This window comes from Xiphophorus maculatus, unplaced genomic scaffold (genome assembly GCF_002775205.1).
Source record: "Xiphophorus maculatus strain JP 163 A unplaced genomic scaffold, X_maculatus-5.0-male Unplaced_Scaffold_BN000202F, whole genome shotgun sequence".
NCBI lineage: Eukaryota > Metazoa > Chordata > Actinopteri > Cyprinodontiformes > Poeciliidae > Xiphophorus > Xiphophorus maculatus.
In genome coordinates, this window is record NW_019369798.1 from 1 (window position 1) to 17,069 (window position 17,069).

Genomic DNA, 17,069 nt, shown 5'->3' on the forward strand with positions numbered 1-17,069 from the left:
TGTGAAAAATGAAAATAAGCACTGGGTATGATTAAGGACATTAAAATATACATCAAGTATATAGTATACAGTATAATTTAACACATTAATTTGAATATATCAGAATAAAAAAGCAAAATTAATTAAGCAATTCAAAGTTTTAAAAAGAAAGCCTTTTATGACAAGTGTTGGGTTTTAGTTTACAGTACTACACTATCTGTACAAAAAAGCATTTAAAATGTTTTCAAGATACAAAAAAACAGCCGTTACTTCATAACACTTAAACATTAATTGTGGGAAATCTTTTCACTAAAACATAGTATGGCGACTGGTAGGATCGAACTCGCGACTCTGGGATCGGCCTCACTCTTCCCCTTTCTTCTCCCCTCCCTTTCTTCCCCCTTTCTTCCTTTCTTCCCCCCCCCAAGTAGACTATTGTTCCCCAACTTTGGCGCAATTGGTTAGCGCGTTCGGCTGTTAACCGAAAGGTTGGTGGATCGAGCCCACCCAGGGACGACTGTCAATATTCTAGATAGGACAAAGGATGTTGTCTGGCTCATTATCAATGATTGTTGAATTTCATCTGCCATTCTTGTCCGCTGCTTTTGAAATACTCACTACAGTACGTGATTACCACAAAAAAGGAAGTTGACCAAATGCAACGTTTGGATTGCTCGACCTTTTGACTTTGAACTATGGTATGGACAGTATAGAAATCTATAAGGTTTGGCGAGAGGCGCAAGCAGTGGTTGACGCAATTCCACATCAACTTACCGCTCAATTCTGTCTTTTGCCATGGTTAATGCAATGGATTTCAGAAGCGAGGCTAGAATGTTGCACATGTGATGAATCTATGTCACGGATACCTGTAGTATTTCCGTGTCTCTGTCTCTGTGGCGCAATTGGTTAGCGCGTTCGGCTGTTAACCGAAAGGATGGTGGTTCGAGCCCACCCAGGGACGACTGTCAATATTCTCGATAGGACAAAGGATGTTGTCTGGCTCATTTTCAATGACTGTTGAATTTCATCTGCCATTCTTGTCCGCTGCTTTTAAAATACGCACTACAGTACGTGATTACCACATAAAAAGGAAGTTGACCAAATGCAACGTATGGATTGCTCGACCTTTGAATTGTAAAGACTGATTAGAAATCTAACATATTTGGTGAGAGTCGCAAAGCCTTTTTGAGTTTGAAGCAATTCCCAATCATCTTACCGGTCAACTCTGTCTTTTGCCATGATTATTGCAACGGATTTCAGAAGCGAGGCTAGAATGTTGCACATGTGATGAATCTATGTCACGACTACCTGTTGCATTTCAGTGTCTCTGTGGCGCAATTGGTTAGCGCGTTCGGCTGTTAACCGAAAGGTTGGTGGATCGAGCCCACCCAGGGATGACTGTCAATATTCTAGATAGGACAAAGGATGTTGTCTGGCTCATTATCAATGATTGTTGAATTTCATCTGCCATTCTTGTCCGCTGCTTTTGAAATACTCACTACAGTACGTGATTACCACATAAAAAGGAAGTTGACCAAATGCAACGTATGGATTGCTCGACCTTTGAATTGTAAAGACTGATTAGAAATCTAACATATTTGGTGAGAGTCGCAAAGCCGTTTTTGAGTTTGAAGCAATTCCCCATCATCTTACCGCTCAACTCTGTCTTTTGCCATGATTATTGCAACGGATTTCAGAAGCGAGGCTAGAATGTTGCACATGTGATGAATCTATGTCACGACTACCTGTAGTATTTCAGTGTCTCTGTGGCGCAATTGGTTAGCGCGTTCGGCTGTTAACCGAAAGGTTGGTGGTTCGAGCCCACCCAGGGATGACTGTCAATATTCTAGATAGGACAAAGGATGTTGTCTGGCTCATTATCAATGATTGTTGAATTTCATCTGCCATTCTTGTCCGCTGCTTTTGAAATACTCACTACAGTACGTGATTACCACAAAAAAGGAAGTTGACCAAATGCAACGTTTGGATTGCTCGACCTTTTGACTTTGAACTATGGTATGGACAGTATAGAAATCTATAAGGTTTGGCGAGAGGCGCAAGCAAGTGGTTGACGCAATTCCACATCAACTTACCGCTCAATTCTGTCTTTTGCCATGGTTAATGCAATGGATTTCAGAAGCGAGGCTAGAATGTTGCACATGTGATGAATCTATGTCACGGCTACCTGTAGTATTTCAGTGTCTCTGTCTCTGTGGCGCAATTGGTTAGCGCGTTCGGCTGTTAACCGAAAAGATGGTGGTTCGAGCCCACCCAGGGACGACTGTCAATATTCTCGATAGGACAAAGGATGTTGTCTGGCTCATTTTCAATGACTGTTGAATTTCATCTGCCATTCTTGTCCGCTGCTTTTAAAATACGCACTACAGTACGTGATTACCACATAAAAAGGAAGTTGACCAAATGCAACGTATGGATTGCTCGACCTTTGAATTGTAAAGACTGATTAGAAATCTAACATATTTGGTGAGAGTCGCAAAGCCGTTTTTGAGTTTGAAGCAATTCCCCATCATCTTACCGGTCAACTCTGTCTTTTGCCATGATTATTGCAACTGATTTCAGAAGCGAGGCTAGAATGTTGCACATGTGATGAATCTATGTCACGACTACCTGTAGCATTTCAGTGTCTCTGTGGCGCAATTGGTTAGCGCGTTCGGCTGTTAACCGAAAGGTTGGTGGTTCGAGCCCACCCAGGGACGACTGTCAATATTCTAGATAGGACAAAGGATGTTGTCTGGCTCATTATCAATGATTGTTGAATTTCATCTGCCATTCTTGTCCGCTGCTTTTGAAATACTCACTACAGTACGTGATTACCACAAAAAGGAAGTTGACCAAATGCAACGTTTGGATTGCTCGACCTTTTGACTTTGAACTATGGTATGGACAGTATAGAAATCTATAAGGTTTGGCGAGAGGCGCAAGCAGTGGTTGACGCAATTCCACATCAACTTACCGCTCAATTCTATCTTTTGCCATGGTTAATGCAATGGATTTCAGAAGCGAGGCTAGAATGTTGCACATGTGATGAATCTATGTCACGGCTACCTGTAGTATTTCAGTGTCTCTGTCTCTGTGGCGCAATTGGTTAGCGCGTTCGGCTGTTAACCGAAAGGATGGTGGTTCGAGCCCACCCAGGGACGACTGTCAATATTCTCGATAGGACAAAGGATGTTGTCTGGCTCATTTTCAATGACTGTTGAATTTCATCTGCCATTCTTGTCCGCTGCTTTTAAAATACGCACTACAGTACGTGATTACCACATAAAAAGGAAGTTGACCAAATGCAACGTATGGATTGCTCGACCTTTGAATTGTAAAGACTGATTAGAAATCTAACATATTTGGTGAGAGTCGCAAAGCCGTTTTTGAGTTTGAAGCAATTCCCCATCATCTTACCGGTCAACTCTGTCTTTTGCCATTATTATTGCAACGGATTTCAGAAGCGAGGCTAGAATGTTGCACATGTGATGAATCTATGTCACGACTACCTGTAGCATTTCAGTGTCTCTGTGGCGCAATTGGTTAGCGCGTTCGGCTGTTAACCGAAAGGTTGGTGGTTCGAGCCCACCCAGGGACGACTGTCAATATTCTAGATAGGACAAAGGATGTTGTCTGGCTCATTATCAATGATTGTTGAATTTCATCTACCATTCTTGTCCGCTGCTTTTGAAATACTCACTACTGTACGTGATTACCACAAAAAAGGAAGTTGACCAAATGCAACGTTTGGATTGCTCGACCTTTTGACTTTGAACTATGGTATGGACAGTATAGAAATCTATAAGGTTTGGCGAGAGGCGCAAGCAGTGGTTGACGCAATTCCACATCAACTTACCGCTCAATTCTGTCTTTTGCCATGGTTAATGCAACGGATTTCAGAAGCGAGGCTAGAATGTTGCACATGTGATGAATCTATGTCACGACTACCTGTAGCATTTCAGTGTCTCTGTGGCGCAATTGGTTAGCGCGTTCGGCTGTTAACCGAAAGGTTGGTGGTTCGAGCCCACCCAGGGACGACTGTCAATATTCTCGATAGGACAAAGGATGTTGTCTGGCTCATTATCAATGATTGTTGAATTTCATCTGCCATTCTTGTCCGCTGCTTTTGAAATACTCACTACAGTACGTGATTACCACAAAAAAGGAAGTTGACCAAATGCAACGTTTGGATTGCTCGACCTTTTGACTTTGAACTATGGTATGGACAGTATAGAAATCTATAAGGTTTGGCGAGAGGCGCAAGCAGTGGTTGACGCAATTCCACATCAACTTACCGCTCAATTCTATCTTTTGCCATGGTTAATGCAATGGATTTCAGAAGCGAGGCTAGAATGTTGCACATGTGATGAATCTATGTCACGGCTACCTGTAGTATTTCAGTGTCTCTGTCTCTGTGGCGCAATTGGTTAGCGCGTTCGGCTGTTAACCGAAAGGATGGTGGTTCGAGCCCACCCAGGGACGACTGTCAATATTCTAGATAGGACAAAGGATGTTGTCTGGCTCATTTTCAATGACTGTTGAATTTCATCTGCCATTCTTGTCCGCTGCTTTTAAAATACGCACTACAGTACGTGATTACCACATAAAAAGGAAGTTGACCAAATGCAACGTATGGATTGCTCGACCTTTGAATTGTAAAGACTGATTAGAAATCTAACATATTTGGTGAGAGTCGCAAAGCTGTTTTTGAGTTTGAAGCAATTCCCCATCATCTTACCGCTCAACTCTGTCTTTTGCCATGGTTATTGCATTGGATTTCAGAAGCGAGGCTAGAATGTTGCACATGTGATGAATCTATGTCACGGCTACCTGTTGCGTTTCAGTGTCTCTGTCTCTGTGGCGCAATTGGTTAGCGCGTTCGGCTGTTAACCGAAAGGTTGGTGATTCGAGCCCACCCAGGGACGACTGTAAATATTCTTCATAGGACAAAGGATGTTGTCTGGCTCATTTTCAATGATTGTTGAATTTCATCTGCCATTCTTGTCCGCTGCTTTTGAAATACTCACTACAGTACGTGATTGCCAAATGAAAAGGAAGTTGACCAAATGCAACGTTTGGATTGCTCGACCTTTTGACTTTGAACTATGGTATGGACAGTATAGAAATCTATAAGGTTTGGCGAGAGGCGCAAGCAGTGGTTGACGCAATTCCACATCAACTTACCGCTCAATTCTGTCTTTTGCCATGGTTAATGCAATGGATTTCAGAAGCGAGGCTAGAATGTTGCACATGTGATGAATCTATGTCACGGCTACCTGTAGTATTTCAGTGTCTCTGTCTCTGTGGCGCTACTTCGCTCACGTTAGTCGGTGTTTCTCCTCCAATGGCGCTTGCCCCTCTCCATTCTCACATTGAACGGTTTAGCCAATGTCGTACCGCCTCATAATGGACCGAGCCTATCAATGTCCGCGCTCACAATGGAAATCGGCCAATCACCGTGGCGACATGCGAACCTATCAATGTCCGCGCTCACAATGGAAATCGGCCAATCACCGTGGCGACATGCGAACCTATCAATGTCCGCGCTCACAATGGAAATCGGCCAATCACCGTGAGCCCTCCCTCTCTCAGACGCCCTCACGCCCCCCACCACCACAAACAAAACAAATTTCGAATTTTATTTTTAAAAATAAAAACCGTTGGAAGATTCTGAAAGTCAGATGTCAGTAGCCTAGCTTCGTTGAAGAAGGATTCGTCATCACATCATTGATCTCTCGACCTAAACGATCTTGCTGTGAGTACCCATTAATATTGTTTATTGTCTGTTGTCGTTCAAACAGATTTCGTATTTATAATTGTACATCAGCTAAAATAATATATTGTGGGTTAAATAAAAGGGCGACATAATGATGTCATGTTCTGAGTGCAAGAGTAAGGACACATTTTATTTTATAATATAGTAGTAACATTTTAAGTTAAAATGTAAATGCATACATAGATATCAACCTATATATAGACCAACCTCGATCGATCGATCGATCGATCGAGGGTTATAGTTTTTTTTTTTACCTCATCATAATTAGCACAGAAAACTATGGCTTTGATTTTACTTTTAAATGCTTTTATGTCATACCCATTGTTAGTTGTGCACAAAGTGCATCATTAGTTTATGGAATTTGATTCTGCTAATTCCCAATGTTATCTTCAGATGAGCACCAAGCCAAAGAGCCACAAAGGTATGGGGGATGGGGAGTGGATGGCAAGGCTTAAGGCATTTGCCAGCACTGGGGTTTGGCCTTCCAATGCAGGGAATAGACCAGCCCCAAGGCAGAAGAAATGGCATGATATCTATCAGAAGGTAAAGTGAAGTCACTGTTTCATTCACTTGTGTGTGTAGATATGTTTATAAAAAAGGACAGACTTGAGTAGCTGTCATTAATAAGATTATGTTACACTGTTTCAGATAGAAAAATGCCCCATGCAAGTTCGGGGACAGACCACCCTTTTTGGAGCGTCTGTCACTTGTGACTGTGGCTTTCACACTGTTAAAGTAAGCTGGTTTAAAATAATATCTAATAACAATCACTTCTTAGTCAAATTTGAAGCTATGTCTTGTCTCTTGCAATTCTGGTGAATGGTGACTTTTATACTTAAAATATCTTTGTTTTGGTAGCCTGCACTGCAGCCTCCTTCTGCACCTCCTTCTTTGACCCCACAGTCTGTGGGTTCACAATCTAATTCTGGAGATACAGCAACAGCCACCCGCTGTTTCCTGAGGTCCCCTCCATCTTTGTCAAGGGTAAATGTTCTTGTTTGTTTGCTCAATACTTTATATTATTGATTCTGTCTTGGCAACAAACTATAATAGTTTTTGAACAAAACATTTTCTTGTGCTTATTTTGATGTAGTGATTTATAAAGTATATACTTCACATGATTGTACATTTCTCGTTTCAGTTCACTAAGTCCTATTTTGGGGGTTCTCTTTCGGATTCAGTGAAGCCAAACTTGGTGGCCCGGAAGACACCGAGTCCCTCTCCATCCTCTGTGAGGAGCCCAAGTCCCTCTCCATCCTCTGTGAGGAGCCCAAGTCCCTTTCCATCCTCTGTGAGGAGCCCAAGTCCCTCTCCATCCTCTGTGAGGAGCCCAAGTCCCTTTCCATCCTCCGTGAGGAGCCCAAGTCCTTCTCCACCCTCTGTGAGGAGCCCTAGTGTTGCTCCATCCTCCCAGACACACTCCGGCAAGACAGTTGCATCTGTGAGTACAGCATTGTATATTCATTAAAATAAAGCAGTTCTAAGATATCTGTTTTCAAACATATTTATGTTCTGTTGTTTTTAGGAACAGCCTTCAACGTCTCTGTTACAACCAGCTGCAGGTGATAATGCAGCTTCTTTCTGGTTACCGAGTGAGATGAGGAAAACCATCCCTGTGCAGGATCAAAGATGGATCTCAAATACCCTCTTTAAATCTGGCAAACTGCGCCCAGATTTAAAGCTGTGGTACGAGCCTCCTGCGCCGGCCCTCATTTACCATCAGGTGCCAACACCTGAGAGGTTTTTTTCACATCGGCTCCTCGTATGGATGCCCTACCATCAGTGGAAGGTCAGGGTGTTCTGCAAAACTTGTGGGAATCATCTTACAGGTGCTGGCATCCACAAGAGGGCTCGGAAAGTCCTGGATATTGATAGGTATTACCTCCTTGTGACGGAGACACTCAGGTGCAGCGGGTGTAATCTCACGTATCTATCAACATCCCAGAGCATCCGAGACCAGCTGGACTTGCCGCACCAGAAATTATTTCGGCTCATCCTCACCCAAAAGTGAGTAAAACATTTAGTAAAATGCTAACTGAAGGAATGAAGATATTACATTACATGCAAATGTAACTGCAAAATAAATACTTTGTTAATCTGCCTTCCAGGTATGCTTGTGACATACGAGTGATCAGGCTGATGAGAGACAGGACACAGGGCAACAGTTCAGCACGGCTGCTGAAGCAGCTGAAAGAAAACCACGGGGAGGAGTGGCTGAACAGGTTGGGGCACTATCTGGAGGAGTGCGCTAACTTTGTAAATAGACCCAGCCTTTTCCCTGTGGTGTGCCAGGAGCCCCCAGAACCAGCTGACATCCCCACTGATCGCTGGTTGTTGTCAGTGTATGGCAGAGATATTCTGTCACGCATAGAACACATAAAAGCCAGCATCACCTCCACCTTGGGGACAGTTCTGAAGCTGGACTCCACCAAAAAGGTTAGTAACCATGTAATGATAATTGTCAAGTTAAAACAGCAAATGGTACATTTGTGAGTGCATTTACTATCTCCACCCAACTGGCACACACATCACAGAGAATCAAGCGCACCCCTCCCTTTCAATCAGGCCTATCTGAAGTCTATAAGGTAACTTGGCACACCTGTGCTCAGACAAAGAGCCTCAGCTTCAAGCTTCCACAAAGACACCACTGGTAGGAACTGGACATTATGCACAGTTTATATCATTTAATCTGCATTCAGAAGACCAAATTAGCCTTGGTGATGAAATGGGATTTATGTGTGTGGAATGTAGTTTGTTTGTTCATTCACTGTTCACTTAAAAGTAGATTAACATTACCTGGAAAACTAGTTCATTAGTTCATTGTGATCTGTAATTGATTTTGTTTCATTTGTTTGTAGGTTTTCAAACTGCTCTGTGACTCTCTGTGACTACTTCTGCAAAATCATGGTGGTCTTACACTGTTAATTGAACTAATCTAAAGACAAAAAGAAAAGATGAATAAAAGATGTCGCTGAAATGAGTGGTTCCTGCATTTCTTTGAGGGAAGCAAGCTTTTTCAAGTTTGGGCAGAAGCTGAGGTGGTTTAAAGAGAGCAAAAAACTTGACAATAATAATATTGATTATTATATCCTACTTGGAAAAAAAGTTGTACACTACTAAATTTAAAACGCTAATAATTTTAAAAATGTTTGGGATAACTTTTTTTCTGTTTCACAAACAATTAAACTTGTGAAAAGTTTATTGTTCTAAGTACATTGAAAATGTTATGAAATACACAGCCGGCAGTGGTTTCTGTAGACATGAGAAACGGCAAGATTTAATTCCACACTTTCTATTGTAGATCACCAAAAAGCTGGCTGGCCACAGCAAAGGAACGGCTCTGTGGGTGTCGTCAGTCAGCAATGAGCTGGGCCAAATATTGAATAGTGTCCTGACTGTCCAGGAGGGTCCAGGACTGGACAAAATGGCTGCAGGACTGATGGAGCGGTACCGCCAGGCTGGGGCTGCACCTCCAAAGGTGCTGTATGTGGACTGTGGCTGCTGTGTTAGTGAAGGCCTCAGCAAGCTGCAGGCCAGGTTTGGAGGGTGGCCAGATATTTACATTCGCCTGGACATTTGGCACTTTATGCGGAGGCTGGCTGTTGGTTGTACCACGGATGCCCACCCTCTGTATCCTGCTTTCATGCGGGCACTGTCCTCCTGCATTTTTGAGTGGGATGCAGGGGACCTTGACCTTCTTCGACGAGCGAAAGAAAGGCAGCTCCAGCAGGAACAGAGGCCAGGTATAACCAACACCATGGTGGACAGGCAGATAACCAAGAAGGAGTTGAGTAATTTCTGTCGTAGGAGGACACGGGGAGAGGACATCACTACTGTCCTTATTGAACGACTGCTGGAGGAGCTGAATGGTCCAAAAGGGAGAGATTTGATGGGGGTTCCCTTACTGGATGAAGTCAGGATAAAACACATCTGGGGTGTCCAAAAACGGCATGTGAAATGCATTCAGGATGTTGCAGGGATTCAGTTGTACACTGAGGTGGGCAGTGTCAACAAGAGCGGAATCAAGTTGACACGTTATCGCTGTTCACGAGGCTCTACATCCCTGGAGTCATTTCATTGTCATTTAAACAGGTTTATTCCAGGTAAGTCGCTTTCTAACATGACTACAACACTTTACTGTATATTTTTTGCAAAACTGGATCAACCAGTATTGTTTCAAAGACATTAATATGATGTGTTGTTTTTTTCCTTTTTTTACAGGAACCAGTGCAAACTTACTGAATTTCCAGCTCTACCTCCTGGAAGGCCTGAATAGATGGAATCAGGATCGGGGTTCTGCAGCAGTGACCAACAAACCATCGTCTCTTCTGACATATGCTGGAGACATGACTCAGTCCATAAATCAGAACAGCTTGAAGGTGCTGGGACGAGAGTACGTCCCACAATTTATGCCCCCTTCAAAGTACACAGGTACAAATGAAATATGTGAAGGATAAACAGTTTAAGATAAACTATAGTATAAAAAGATCAATAATATGTAACATGTTTTGGAATGTTTTACTATCAATATGTTTGATTTTCCATAGGTGAGCTACTGGGCGTTGACTACCTTCTAAGTCAAACAGGAAAGCCACTGAAACCCCAGCCTGACTCAGAAGAGACAGATGTTCTGCTGGAAGATGTGGAGGCTAATGTAGCAGAGGAAGATGAAGGCTTTGTGGACGAAGAAGCTTTGGACTTTCTAGTATCAGAGCTAGACGATGAGACCCTTTTCTCAGCTACATCACATCTCGAATCCTCCTCCCAGCCTGCTGCCTCCACCCAGCCAGCTGCCTCCACCCAGCCAGCTGCCTCCACCCAGCGTGCTGCCTCCACCCAGTCAGCTGCCTCCACCCAGCCTGCTCCCTCCACCCAGCGTGCTCCCTCAACCCAGCGTGCTGCCTCCACCCAGCGTGCTGCCTCCACCCAGCCTGCTGCCTCCACCCAGCCTGCTCCCTCCACCCAGCGTGCTGCCTCCACTCAGTCAGCTGCCTCCACCCAGCCAGCTCCCTCCACCCAGCGTGCTGCCTCCACCCAGCGTGCTGCCTCCACCCAGCCTGCTGCCTCCACCCAGCCTGCTGCCTCCACCCAGCGTGCTGCCTCCACCCTGTCTGCTCCCTCCACCCTGTCTGCTCCCTCCACCCTGTCTGCTCCCTCCACCCAGCCTGCTCCCTCCACCCAGCCTGCTCCCTCCACCCAGCCTGCTCCCTCCACCCAGTCAGCTGCCTCCACCCAGCCAGCTCCCTCCACCCAGCGTGCTGCCTCCACCCAGCGTGCTGCCTCCACCCAGCCTGCTGCCTCCACCCAGCCTGCTGCCTCCACCCAGCGTGCTGCCTCCACCCTGTCTGCTCCCTCCACCCAGCCTGCTCCCTCCACCCAGCGTGCTCCCTCCACCCAGCGTGCTGCCTCCACCCTGTCTGCTCCCTCCACCCTGTCTGCTGCCTCCACTCTGTCTGCTCCCTCCACCCAGCCAGCTCCCTCCACCCAGCCAGCTCCCTCCACCCTGTCTGCTGCCTCCACCCAGCCTGGCATTGCTGAGCCTATGTCAGAGGTGGGCATTCATAGTAAGCTGTAGAATTGAAGAAAAATTTAATAAAACTTCAAATAACTTCAACATTATTTATGTTTTCTCAGGGTTTAGATGAGGCCGGTGTACCAGGCCTGGACAAAGTTGACAGCTTGGCTGAGTATCTGGTGGAGCTAAGGAGCAAAACCTCACTGGTGCTGACCAACCAGGAGGTCAGTAACATGCATTGTTGCTTGCTGCAGACATGCACACGCCTTTCACCTCACTTGCATATTGTTGTCCTAATGTAAAATTGTTTTATTTTCCTGTTTAGGTGAGCTGCATTGTTGCTCTGTGGCAGAACCTGCTGGAGTTTGATAAACAGAGAACGGTATTTGCTGCAAGACATCAAGAAAGATTGAACACTGGGAGGTTTCGGTCCCCCAAGAAGAGGCAAGAATTTACTCCTGGGGTTGAGAGTGTAAAGAGGCATGCTCTAACCACTCCAGCCCCATCTGCCCAATGGCCAGACTGCTGCCGCTTGGTGGAGACCATCTTTGTCCGACTGTGCAATATCCATCGTAGTCCAAAGAAAAGAGGATCAGGCACAGTCTCCAGGTGGGATTTGATCCTACAAGACTATAGAAAGATCAGGCAGCTCGTTCTGGCGAATGGAGCTGTGATGGGGCAGACACATTTGCAGCTAGTGGATGTTAGCTACACCACCCTGGTTCAGTGGCATAACAGAAGGGTCAAAAGGCAAGAGACCGCTGTGGTACTTCAAGGGCTAAACCTTCCCAGCCAGTTTTCTGTAGCTGCTGACCCGCTTCTGCCTGCAAATATACGCCCGCATTACGGCGTACCACATTCAGGGCCACTGCATACATATAGGCTACCATCCAACACTGTGGGGCAGTCAAAATTAAAAAGAAAGCTACAATTCACTGATGGGACAAATCCATCAGGACAGCGGCAGCTTCTCCCTGCCCCACCCAAAAGGCCTCAGCTAGTGGCAATTACTCCAATGGCACCACAGGGATCTGTTATCCTCACTACCCAACAGCAACAGAGTTTGTGGAACCTCTCCACCCCTCCTCCACATGCTTATCCTGTGGCCCCTGCTCTGGCCCCTGCTCTGGCTCCCAGAGCAGCCCCTGCTCAACCTGGTAGAGAACCTCGAAAATTGACTCGCAAAGTTTTGCACAACACATGCAAAAAATGCGGGCAGTTTAGAATAGCTGAAACAGGACACAGCCAATATAGAGGGCAAATTTACTGTCCCTCTAATGAAAGTCTCACTAAAGAGCAGTGGCTGGAACAAATTAAAAAGAAAAAATAAACATTTTCTTTATTTTAAATAACTTCACTGTATATAAGTTTTATTTAGTTCATAGTGTGTTTATTTTGTTTTGGGTTAATGATACAGATATTTATTCTTATTGTCATTGTGTACACAAAGTAATTCAACAAACCATACAGTAAAAGGATTTAAGTCCTTCAGCAAACCACAAATTTCTTGGTTAAGAAAAAGAAATGGGAGACTTCAATGGAAATGTGTTGCATCCAAATGCTACAATGTTTTGGGACTAACTAAAAATGTTTAATTCACTGTCTTAATTGTTGAATAAATATTTGGTTCTTTTAAACCGATAAGGTCTATGGTCTTTTGTGAGTAAATATTAGCTGCTTCAAATTCTGAATTATTGGTAATTTAAGCATACACTAGAAAAAAGATATCATTCACTTCACTCAAAGTACTTTAGGAAAGACACTTGCAATTTTAGTTTCAGTCACTGTTTTGCTGTGAAAAATGAAAATAAGCACTGAGTATGATTAAGGACATTAAAATATACATCAAGTATATAGTATACAGTATAATTTAACACATTAATTTGAATATATCAGAATAAAAAAGCAAAATTAATTAAGCAATTCAAAGTTTTAAAAAGAAAGCCTTTTATGACAAGTGTTGGGTTTTAGTTTACAGTACTACACTATCTGTACAAAAAAGCATTTAAAATGTTTTCAAGATACAAAAAAACAGCCGTTACTTCATAACACTTAAACATTAATTGTGGGAAATCTTTTCACTAAAACATAGTATGGCGACTGGTAGGATCGAACTCGCGACTCTGGGATCGGCCTCACTCTTCCCCTTTCTTCTCCCCTCCCTTTCTTCCCCCTTTCTTCCTTTCTTCCCCCCCCCAAGTAGACTATTGTTCCCCAACTTTGGCGCAATTGGTTAGCGCGTTCGGCTGTTAACCGAAAGGTTGGTGGTTCGAGCCCACCCAGGGACGACTGTCAATATTCTAGATAGGACAAAGGATGTTGTCTGGCTCATTATCAATGATTGTTGAATTTCATCTGCCATTCTTGTCCGCTGCTTTTGAAATACTCACTACAGTACGTGATTACCACAAAAAGGAAGTTGACCAAATGCAACGTTTGGATTGCTCGACCGTTTGACTTTGAACTAAGGTATGGACAGTATAGAAATCTATAAGGTTTGGCGAGAGGCGCAAGCAGTGGTTGACGCAATTCCACATCAACTTACCGCTCAATTCTGTCTTTTGCCATGGTTAATGCAATGGATTTCAGAAGCGAGGCTAGAATGTTGCACATGTGATGAATCTATGTCACGGCTACCTGTAGTATTTCAGTGTCTCTGTCTCTGTGGCGCAATTGGTTAGCGCGTTCGGCTGTTAACCGAAAGGATGGTGGTTCGAGCCCACCCAGGGACGACTGTCAATATTCTAGATAGGACAAAGGATGTTGTCTGGCTCATTTTCAATGACTGTTGAATTTCATCTGCCATTCTTGTCCGCTGCTTTTAAAATACGCACTACAGTACGTGATTACCACATAAAAAGGAAGTTGACCAAATGCAACGTATGGATTGCTCGACCTTTGAATTGTAAAGACTGATTAGAAATCTAACATATTTGGTGAGAGTCGCAAAGCCGTTTTTGAGTTTGAAGCAATTCCCCATCATCTTACCGCTCAACTCTGTCTTTTGCCATGATTATTGCAACGGATTTCAGAAGCGAGGCTAGAATGTTGCACATGTGATGAATCTATGTCACGACTACCTGTAGCATTTCAGTGTCTCTGTGGCGCAATTGGTTAGCGCGTTCGGCTGTTAACCGAAAGGTTGGTGGTTCGAGCCCACCCAGGGACGACTGTCAATATTCTAGATAGGACAAAGGATGTTGTCTGGCTCATTATCAATGATTGTTGAATTTCATCTGCCATTCTTGTCCGCTGCTTTTGAAATACTCACTACAGTACGTGATTACCACAAAAAGGAAGTTGACCAAATGCAACGTTTGGATTGCTCGACCGTTTGACTTTGAACTATGGTATGGACAGTATAGAAATCTATAAGGTTTGGCGAGAGGCGCAAGCAAGTGGTTGACGCAATTCCACATCAACTTACCGCTCAATTCTGTCTTTTGCCATGGTTAATGCAATGGATTTCAGAAGCGAGGCTAGAATGTTGCACATGTGATGAATCTATGTCACGGCTACCTGTAGTATTTCAGTGTCTCTGTCTCTGTGGCGCAATTGGTTAGCGCGTTCGGCTGTTAACCGAAAGGATGGTGGTTCGAGCCCACCCAGGGACGACTGTCAATATTCTAGATAGGACAAAGGATGTTGTCTGGCTCACTTTCAATGACTGTTGAATTTCATCTGCCATTCTTGTCCGCTGCTTTTAAAATACGCACTACAGTACGTGATTACCACATAAAAAGGAAGTTGACCAAATGCAACGTATGGATTGCTCGACCTTTGAATTGTAAAGACTGATTAGAAATCTAACATATTTGGTGAGAGTCGCAAAGCCGTTTTTGAGTTTGAAGCAATTCCCCATCATCTTACCGCTCAACTCTGTCTTTTGCCATGATTATTGCAACGGATTTCAGAAGCGAGGCTAGAATGTTGCACATGTGATGAATCTATGTCACGACTACCTGTAGCATTTCAGTGTCTCTGTGGCGCAATTGGTTAGCGCGTTCGGCTGTTAACCGAAAGGTTGGTGGTTCGAGCCCACCCAGGGACGACTGTCAATATTCTAGATAGGACAAAGGATGTTGTCTGGCTCATTATCAATGATTGTTGAATTTCATCTGCCATTCTTGTCCGCTGCTTTTGAAATACTCACTACAGTACGTGATTACCACAAAAAGGAAGTTGACCAAATGCAACGTTTGGATTGCTCGACCGTTTGACTTTGAACTAAGGTATGGACAGTATAGAAATCTATAAGGTTTGGCGAGAGGCGCAAGCAGTGGTTGACGCAATTCCACATCAACTTACCGCTCAATTCTGTCTTTTGCCATGGTTAATGCAATGGATTTCAGAAGCGAGGCTAGAATGTTGCACATGTGATGAATCTATGTCACGGCTACCTGTAGTATTTCAGTGTCTCTGTCTCTGTGGCGCAATTGGTTAGCGCGTTCGGCTGTTAACCGAAAGGATGGTGGTTCGAGCCCACCCAGGGACGACTGTCAATATTCTAGATAGGACAAAGGATGTTGTCTGGCTCATTTTCAATGACTGTTGAATTTCATCTGCCATTCTTGTCCGCTGCTTTTAAAATACGCACTACAGTACGTGATTACCACATAAAAAGGAAGTTGACCAAATGCAACGTATGGATTGCTCGACCTTTGAATTGTAAAGACTGATTAGAAATCTAACATATTTGGTGAGAGTCGCAAAGCCGTTTTTGAGTTTGAAGCAATTCCCCATCATCTTACCGCTCAACTCTGTCTTTTGCCATGATTATTGCAACGGATTTCAGAAGCGAGGCTAGAATGTTGCACATGTGATGAATCTATGTCACGACTACCTGTAGCATTTCAGTGTCTCTGTGGCGCAATTGGTTAGCGCGTTCGGCTGTTAACCGAAAGGTTGGTGGTTCGAGCCCACCCAGGGACGACTGTCAATATTCTAGATAGGACAAAGGATGTTGTCTGGCTCATTATCAATGATTGTTGAATTTCATCTGCCATTCTTGTCCGCTGCTTTTGAAATACTCACTACAGTACGTGATTACCACAAAAAGGAAGTTGACCAAATGCAACGTTTGGATTGCTCGACCGTTTGACTTTGAACTAAGGTATGGACAGTATAGAAATCTATAAGGTTTGGCGAGAGGCGCAAGCAGTGGTTGACGCAATTCCACATCAACTTACCGCTCAATTCTGTCTTTTGCCATGGTTAATGCAATGGATTTCAGAAGCGAGGCTAGAATGTTGCACATGTGATGAATCTATGTCACGGCTACCTGTAGTATTTCAGTGTCTCTGTCTCTGTGGCGCAATTGGTTAGCGCGTTCGGCTGTTAACCGAAAGGATGGTGGTTCGAGCCCACCCAGGGACGACTGTCAATATTCTAGATAGGACAAAGGATGTTGTCTGGCTCATTTTCAATGACTGTTGAATTTCATCTGCCATTCTTGTCCGCTGCTTTTAAAATACGCACTACAGTACGTGATTACCACATAAAAAGGAAGTTGACCAAATGCAACGTATGGATTGCTCGACCTTTGAATTGTAAAGACTGATTAGAAATCTAACATATTTGGTGAGAGTCGCAAAGCCGTTTTTGAGTTTGAAGCAATTCCCCATCATCTTACCGCTCAACTCTGTCTTTTGCCATGATTATTGCAACGGATTTCAGAAGCGAGGCTAGAATGTTGCACATGTGATGAATCTATGTCACGACTACCTGTAGCATTTCAGTGTCTCTGTGGCGCAATTGGTTAGCGCGTTCGGCTGTTAACCGAAAGTTGGTGGTTTCGAG

General features: G+C 44.0%; 1 protein-coding gene and 18 non-coding genes across 19 annotated transcripts; all 19 read left to right on the forward strand.

Moving 5' to 3' along the window:
- Window positions 1–866: 866 nt before the first annotated feature.
- Window positions 867–940, forward strand: trnan-guu. Its single transcript has one exon. It is a non-coding gene; the product is annotated as a tRNA-Asn (tRNA).
- Window positions 941–1,302: 362 nt separating this feature from the next.
- Window positions 1,303–1,376, forward strand: trnan-guu. The gene has a single exon. It is a non-coding gene; the product is annotated as a tRNA-Asn (tRNA).
- A 363-nt stretch (window positions 1,377–1,739) lies between these two features.
- On the forward strand, window positions 1,740–1,813 carry trnan-guu. Its single transcript has one exon. It is a non-coding gene; the product is annotated as a tRNA-Asn (tRNA).
- Window positions 1,814–2,185: 372 nt separating this feature from the next.
- trnan-guu lies at window positions 2,186–2,259 on the forward strand. The gene has a single exon. It is a non-coding gene; the product is annotated as a tRNA-Asn (tRNA).
- Window positions 2,260–2,622: 363 nt separating this feature from the next.
- trnan-guu lies at window positions 2,623–2,696 on the forward strand. The gene has a single exon. It is a non-coding gene; the product is annotated as a tRNA-Asn (tRNA).
- A 370-nt stretch (window positions 2,697–3,066) lies between these two features.
- On the forward strand, window positions 3,067–3,140 carry trnan-guu. Its single transcript has one exon. It is a non-coding gene; the product is annotated as a tRNA-Asn (tRNA).
- Window positions 3,141–3,503: 363 nt separating this feature from the next.
- On the forward strand, window positions 3,504–3,577 carry trnan-guu. The gene has a single exon. It is a non-coding gene; the product is annotated as a tRNA-Asn (tRNA).
- A 365-nt stretch (window positions 3,578–3,942) lies between these two features.
- On the forward strand, window positions 3,943–4,016 carry trnan-guu. Its single transcript has one exon. It is a non-coding gene; the product is annotated as a tRNA-Asn (tRNA).
- A 371-nt stretch (window positions 4,017–4,387) lies between these two features.
- trnan-guu lies at window positions 4,388–4,461 on the forward strand. The gene has a single exon. It is a non-coding gene; the product is annotated as a tRNA-Asn (tRNA).
- Window positions 4,462–4,830: 369 nt separating this feature from the next.
- On the forward strand, window positions 4,831–4,904 carry trnan-guu. Its single transcript has one exon. It is a non-coding gene; the product is annotated as a tRNA-Asn (tRNA).
- Window positions 4,905–5,292: 388 nt separating this feature from the next.
- Window positions 5,293–13,434, forward strand: LOC111607944. The gene is made up of 14 exons (XM_023330119.1): window positions 5,293–5,734; window positions 6,149–6,298; window positions 6,404–6,490; window positions 6,614–6,739; window positions 6,897–7,196; window positions 7,281–7,762; window positions 7,864–8,191; window positions 9,057–9,858; window positions 9,977–10,186; window positions 10,303–10,547; window positions 11,064–11,306; window positions 11,390–11,494; window positions 11,596–11,882; window positions 12,410–13,434. The coding sequence occupies exons 2-14, from the start codon at window positions 6,149–6,151 to the stop codon at window positions 12,429–12,431; spliced, it is 3,387 nt and encodes a 1,128-aa protein (XP_023185887.1). The 5' UTR covers window positions 5,293–5,734; the 3' UTR covers window positions 12,432–13,434.
- Window positions 13,435–13,484: 50 nt separating this feature from the next.
- Window positions 13,485–13,556, forward strand: trnan-guu. The gene has a single exon. It is a non-coding gene; the product is annotated as a tRNA-Asn (tRNA).
- A 372-nt stretch (window positions 13,557–13,928) lies between these two features.
- Window positions 13,929–14,002, forward strand: trnan-guu. The gene has a single exon. It is a non-coding gene; the product is annotated as a tRNA-Asn (tRNA).
- A 363-nt stretch (window positions 14,003–14,365) lies between these two features.
- trnan-guu lies at window positions 14,366–14,439 on the forward strand. The gene has a single exon. It is a non-coding gene; the product is annotated as a tRNA-Asn (tRNA).
- Window positions 14,440–14,810: 371 nt separating this feature from the next.
- trnan-guu lies at window positions 14,811–14,884 on the forward strand. The gene has a single exon. It is a non-coding gene; the product is annotated as a tRNA-Asn (tRNA).
- Window positions 14,885–15,247: 363 nt separating this feature from the next.
- On the forward strand, window positions 15,248–15,321 carry trnan-guu. The gene has a single exon. It is a non-coding gene; the product is annotated as a tRNA-Asn (tRNA).
- A 370-nt stretch (window positions 15,322–15,691) lies between these two features.
- trnan-guu lies at window positions 15,692–15,765 on the forward strand. Its single transcript has one exon. It is a non-coding gene; the product is annotated as a tRNA-Asn (tRNA).
- Window positions 15,766–16,128: 363 nt separating this feature from the next.
- Window positions 16,129–16,202, forward strand: trnan-guu. Its single transcript has one exon. It is a non-coding gene; the product is annotated as a tRNA-Asn (tRNA).
- Window positions 16,203–16,572: 370 nt separating this feature from the next.
- On the forward strand, window positions 16,573–16,646 carry trnan-guu. Its single transcript has one exon. It is a non-coding gene; the product is annotated as a tRNA-Asn (tRNA).
- Window positions 16,647–17,069: the final 423 nt, after the last annotated feature.

Excerpts from the sequence above, each read along its gene's own strand:
- LOC111607944 (XM_023330119.1), top strand. The coding sequence starts at position 6,149 with ATGAGCACCAAGCCAAAGAGCCACAAAGGTATGGGGGATGGGGAGTGG. Across the intron at positions 11,307-11,389 it reads TTGCTGAGCCTATGTCAGAG|GGTTTAGATGAGGCCGGTGT; the intron begins GTGGGCATTCAT and ends ATGTTTTCTCAG. Across the intron at positions 11,883-12,409 it reads TCAGGCACAGTCTCCAGGTG|CAGCCCCTGCTCAACCTGGT; the intron begins GGATTTGATCCT and ends TGGCTCCCAGAG.